The 6,355-nt window shown below is 44.4% G+C and overlaps 1 protein-coding gene across 1 annotated transcript; it reads left to right on the forward strand.

Moving 5' to 3' along the window:
* Positions 1–264: 264 nt before the first annotated feature.
* LOC118229674 (E3 ubiquitin-protein ligase RING2) lies at positions 265–5,878 on the forward strand. Its single transcript, XM_035421871.1, has 7 exons — positions 265–345; positions 1,519–1,614; positions 1,830–1,990; positions 3,017–3,232; positions 3,612–3,884; positions 4,144–4,315; positions 4,632–5,878. The coding sequence occupies exons 2-7, from the start codon at positions 1,528–1,530 to the stop codon at positions 4,731–4,733; spliced, it is 1,011 nt and encodes a 336-aa protein (XP_035277762.1). The 5' UTR covers positions 265–345; positions 1,519–1,527; the 3' UTR covers positions 4,734–5,878.
* Positions 5,879–6,355: the final 477 nt, after the last annotated feature.

Here is a 6,355-nt window from a genome sequence, read left to right on the forward strand (position 1 = left end):
GTCTACTAACACAGACTAACACAAAGGCTAGGCTATAAGTCAAACGTTATTAACCTATTTCTGTAGCCTATAGTGTTTTGCTTTAGGCTACAGCTTGTTCATAGCAGTTTATTCTTCGTTGATAATCTTGATTTATCTTGATTTACTTTAACTTAATAGTGGAATTGTATCTGTTTTTGTTTTTAGTTATTTTCCTGTCATTTAGGCTACATTTAGACTATGCCTTTGCAAAACTCGTAACGGGATGTCTACTACGTTTCCCAGAATCCACAGCGGAACTCTAGTCCGCCATATTGAGCATTTGCAAGAACGCGCTGGATACTGTGTATCCACAACACACAAAATGTAAGTACATAGCATCGTAAACAAACACGTTCGGGCGATTGTTTGGTGTTTTGGGTTGTGAACTCGGGCAAAAGTACACAATATGACTACAAGAAAAATGTTCTGCATGACTAGCTTTAAACTTAAAACTGCCTAACGTTAGCTAGCTCGCCATGGGTTTGCTGCTAGTTCGCTAGAACCCCACTAACGTTAGCCTGCTAGAAACCGTCGCAGTCAGCCTCCCATTGTTTTTTTATGCTTCTTTTCATCGAAGTGACAGGACTGAATTGAAACGCGGATACGCTTTGTTTAATTTTATTTCTGCTACATTCCCGTGATAACTTTTGAACCTAAAGTAAAATTTGTAAGCGAAAAGAGATCGGTAGCTTGCTAGCTAGGTGAGCTAGTGTATTGTTGACGCGACGTGTGCACAGCTGTAGCTAGTAATCCAGCACCACACAAAGACGCTTGAAGTGGCTAGCCAGCCCAGATTGTCTTATACAGAATGAGTTTTTACCTTTGAAAATTGTTCCTTTTGAACTTAATAACCTAAATACATTTACTAGAGGGTAAAGCGGTCCATTGTTTTACGTGGTATTTACATAGCCACGTTGCGACAGCTTTTTTCCATTTACTGGGGTCACAGTGGACTACTGAACGTCGCGCTAACGGGTGTTAGCTAGGTGTCAGACGTCGAAATACTAATGTTAGCATAATGATGTTAGCTAGCTGCTTACGGTATTCTTTCATTTAGGCTGACGCTAAGTTACTAAAACGGATCCAAATTAAAGTTTCACCCGTCGTTCATAACATTTGGGTTGATGATATCCAAAGTGAAATGAAATTAAGGCAAGAAAGAGAAGAAAATCTTGTATTTTTACGTAAAACAATCCGAAACTTGTCTGATTGCTACTGCACGTTTTTACATGGGTTTAAATGAGAGGATTTAGTTCTGCTGTGTGTGTCCCATTCCGGCATATTGAAGCATCCACTCAAATCTGTCATGTTATAGCTGAAGCTGCATTTTGGAACAGTTAGTAACGTACTGTCCTGCACAATTTTAAGCTTTCTGGTTATATGACAACAGAGCCACACTATCAACCACATTGCATTACATACAACCACAAATACACTGGATTTAAAAAATGTATATATTTCATTTTTACATCATAAGTGTGATGTGTTTGTTTCCAGATTTAGAAGATGACCCAGACAGTGCAGTCAAATGGAGTGCAGCCCCTCAGTAAAACATGGGAGCTCAGTTTGTATGAACTGCAGAGAACCCCCCAGGTAAGAGAGCATGATTGATATTTTCTGAAGAATTCAGAACCATTTATAGCATAGCACATATAAGCCGTGTGCTTGTAATGAAGGCGTCGACCTGTTTCAGGAAGTAGCAAGTTGAAGGATTAATCAAGTATGAGAATGAGGATTTGTGGGTACATAGTTGGGGTGGTTTTGTGGCCTAGGGCTCACCCTGTGCTGTTGTGTGGCGTGCCCTGCAGGAGGCGATCACTGACGGGCTGGAGATTGCAGTCTCTCCCCGAAGCCTCCACAGTGAGCTGATGTGTCCCATCTGCCTGGACATGCTGAAGAACACTATGACGACCAAGGAGTGCCTCCACCGCTTCTGCGCTGACTGCATCATCACAGCGCTGCGATCTGGGTGTGTCTGTGTGTGTGTTTGTCTATGTCTGTCTGTCTGCCAGTTTCTGTTGATCTGTGCATGTATTTTTACGTAAGCATGATGGTCCACATCTGGTAAAAGCTCATTCCTTTACATTTAAATGTTTACTGTTGCTTCACAGCGAGGAGGTTATTCAATGTAACCACACTGACTACAATTTGATCCTCATCTCACATTGTTTTTGGGCAATTCCATGTAAATTTGGACAGAACATATCCATTGACATCTCAGATTTTAGAGAAATGTTCCACTTTTTGAGAAATTAGCAGTTTAAGTGCAGATTTTTGACATGCCATTTTGGCATTTGGTTCCACAAAGGTACCATTTTCAATCCTTCTAACCCAGTGTAAATTTTGAACAATGTACTGACCGAATCTTGGTTTTTGTACTGGAAAAATATGAATATTTCTTAACGGTGGGTGGGGGTTCTGTATGTTTTTCTGGGAAAACTTTGCCATACAGCAGGCACAGTCTATCAAAGGCCCAGGAAGTGAAGTTTTCTCACAAGTGCGTAGAGCTGTCAGAGGGCACATGTTGAAACAGTCTTGGTGGGACCGGACCACATGTCGAGGGCAAGGTGACCTGAGCTTTGGCCTGCTAAGCTTTTCACCAGGTTCTGTTCCTGCTCAAACTGAGATTCAAACATTTAAAAAAAGACCAGCCCTCCAAAATCAGAGACCTGTTGGTGGCTCCTCAAGGGAGATTTAAGACTCGATAGATTCTGTACAATGGGGCGAAAACGTCTGTGGTACTGTGGACTTCAGTATAAACTGTTTTTGGTTGTGAACTGAATATGGAATTTTTCTTGACAATTTTACATAGGCGTTTTGTGTAGCCTGCTCTGTATCCTTAAAAAAGGAAGAAAAATAAAAGTAAAACTATTTATCTGGATTTGGAACTCGATGGTGGTATTATACTGTCACCACTAATATGAGTGCATTTGTCTATAACAGTTTAAATGTCCTTGTCTAATGTTATGTGACTGGGGCCCCCTGTGTCTTTCAGGAACAAAGAGTGTCCGACCTGCCGGAAGAAGTTGGTTTCCAAGCGCTCCCTCCGCCCCGACCCGAACTTTGACGCCCTAATCAGCAAGATCTACCCCAGCAGAGACGAGTACGAGGCCCATCAAGAGAGGGTCCTGGCCCGCATCAACAAACACAACAACCAGCTAGCCCTCAGCCACAGCATCGAAGAGGGCCTCAAAATCCAGGCCATGAACAGGTCAGAGTCAGTTCCTTCGCTAACTAACCCAAATGGCTTCTGCACCTGCTACTTCACATGTATATCACAGACCTGGGTCATACGTATTTGTTTTGGATACAAATACTTTTCTGTGCTCTATTGATCTTGCCTGGTGTAATTGAGCCTGCCAATATAACCAGAAGGCAGGGTTTGCACTTTTTGAGTGTATTTCATTGGTTCCAATACACCAGATAAGGTCAGTAAAGTGTAGAAAAGTATTTGAATCCAAAACAAATACGTATTTGACCCAGGTCTGGTATATCATTTATATCAAGTGCCGTAGATATGGTTGAAATAAATACGAGCATGTTAACATGACGGTGTCACCCACGCCCCCCGGTGGCGGTGCGCTCCGCAGGTTACCGAGGGGCAAGAAGCACCAGATGGAGAACGGCAGCGGGGCGGAGGACAACGGCGACAGCTCCCACTGCAGCAACGCCTCGGTGCACAGCAACCAGGAGGCGGGGCCCAGCATCAAGCGCACCAAGACGTCGGACGACTCGGGCCTGGACATGGACAACGCCGCCGAGAACAGCACGGGCGACGCGGCCCTGGACGGCGCCAGCGAGATCGAGCTGGTGTTCCGGCCGCACCCCACGCTCATGGAGAAGGACGACGCGGCGCAGACCAGGTGAGCCGACTGGTGGAAACGAAAACCGATGTAGAACATGTTGGCTACATCCTTAAAGTGGGCTACTTTATCACTGTGAACTGCAGTGCTTTTGGCAGGCCTAGTGGTGAGGTATTAACCTGACACTTGAGCTAATGGTTAGAAATTAGCTAACACGCTCTTGTTTAAATGAATGGATGAACTTTAGTCAACTGCTCTAGGCCTTGGGCTCGAGAGCGCCACCTTGCAGTTACTGGTGGGTTTTTTTTCCCCCCTGCAGGTATATCAAGACTTCAGGAAACGCCACAGTGGACCACCTGTCCAAGTACCTGGCGGTGAGGCTGGCCCTGGAGGAGCTCCGTAAGAACGGCGACGCCAGCCCCATCAACGTGGAGGCGGCCAGCGAGAAGCAGTACACCATCTACATCCCCACCGCCAACAGCCAGTTCACTGTACGTATGCGGCTCCGCTGCGTCCTGCTGTATCAGAAATGCTAACAGTACACCTGAATCTAGCGTTCCTTACTTGCGCTGGCGCTGGTCTGAAGAGTGTTACATGTGCTTATCTGTCTATGGTGGGCTACTGCTGCTTTTATTTAACTCTTATGTTTGTTTTTGGAGAGTAGAAAATGGGGTCTCACAAGTCAGTGACTGACAGCTCATTGTACGTCCACTCATTTCCTGTCAGTAGATTGGTACACAGGTAGGACAGTTGGTCAGTAGGCTGCCACTGAAGCAGTTTCTTCGTGTTTTTCGGGCTGCTCCACAGGTCCTGAATGGGTCCTTCTCCCTGGAGCTGGTGAGTGAGAAGTACTGGAAGGTGAACAAGCCCATGGAGCTGTACTTCGCCCCGACCAAGGAACAGAAATAGACCTGTCGCTCACCCCACCGGTGGGTGGGGCCTGGCCTGGGTGGGGCGGGGCTCAGTGGACTGACACTTCTTTCATCTCCTCCTCCTCTCTCTTTCAAACTCATCGGACTCAGAAGTCCTGCTTCTGATTAACTGTGGCTGCTTTCTTTTTGTTTTTTTTTAATGGTATTTTGTAGGGGTTAAGGGTATGGGGTGGGTTACTCTTGGGCATGTACCTTTGTGTTTTTTTTTTTTTTTGGTTGTTTTTGTCTTTTTTATCCCTATGTGTGTATATATATACTGTTTAAACATCAGGCACTCATAATTTGGAAATGACCTATTTCTGACATCCCCCAGTAGAGTTCTCCTCTTTGTGTTCTTTAAATTGTAATCGGACATCACTTGGAGATCACGTTGTCTCACTAAACCACTTGTTCATTTCAAGGCATACTGAGTGCAAAGGATGCTCTATTAATTATTATGATCCAAAGTGTTTTTTTTTAATTTTAAATATATATATATAAGCAAGTTTTCAATTTGCCAACTCAAGGCCTGTCCCATGTTTATCAACTGCTTTCCATTTTTGTTGCCTGGTCCCACGTGTGTACGTGTTCTACTATCGCTTTGACGGGGGGCAGCTTTTTGGAAAACGAAGGGATGCATCTCGAGTGCGTCTGGAGCTTCGTGAAGACCGGCTGCATCAGTGTGGACCGCGGCTTTGACCGCTCACTGTAACGTGACCAGAATTTCCCCGCTAGTGTCCGTCACTTCCCAGGGAACAGCTTTCGGTGTGCATTCCTGCTATAGCGGCTAGTTATCCCTGCTTAGCTGATGTGCCCACAGATTCTTTTGTGGCCCTTCATCACGTACGAGTTTCTGCAACGTACTGTGGCAGCCGCCGTACATTACCCACGCTGTGCAGCAGATGCCGAACGTCAGACTTGCACAGACTGATGTTTTTGAGCCTTAGGAAAGCATTTAGAATTGTCATCAACAATAAAGGAAGCATTTCATTTCTGTCTGAGAAAGAAGCCAAATAATGATTTCATAAAAACAAGATATTTTGAGAAACTTTTTCAAATTCAATTCATTGGACGATATGAAAACATTTATAGCATGTTGAATTTTAGGTTGAAGATGTCTTTTTGGAAAAAAAAAAAGGTTAACTGTTATGTTTTTGGGGTAAGGGGTGGGGGGGAAGGTATTCTGCAATATCTGTTTGAAAAATAAAAAAAGGTACCAACTATAAATGGTTTCCGTGCTTGTATTCATTCTCAAAATGGACCGAAGTTGAAGAGTTAGTCATCAAAAATTATTAGCACAGATACAAATATCTGTGCAGAACAGTGTTTTTTTACTGCAGTAGTCTTTTGTAGCCTTAAGAATAAGGAAATCACTCAGTTAGGCACACACTGGTCTCGCAACAGTCTGCAATGTGCCACGCACAATTAATGTTAAAGCCCCATTGACCGCTTCTGTTGGAGACCGAGGTGTTCTGGTTCACCAGCAGATGGTGCTAATGGCACACGCTCTGTCTCTCCCCCCCCCATCCCTTTTTATTTTAAATGTGCTGCCCACACCCTTCACGCTCTGTTCTTTATCATGAACAGGATGTATAGGGGGGAGCGGTATGACTTCTCATT

Source organism: Anguilla anguilla, chromosome 6, assembly GCF_013347855.1.
Source record: "Anguilla anguilla isolate fAngAng1 chromosome 6, fAngAng1.pri, whole genome shotgun sequence".
Classification (NCBI taxonomy): domain Eukaryota; kingdom Metazoa; phylum Chordata; class Actinopteri; order Anguilliformes; family Anguillidae; genus Anguilla; species Anguilla anguilla.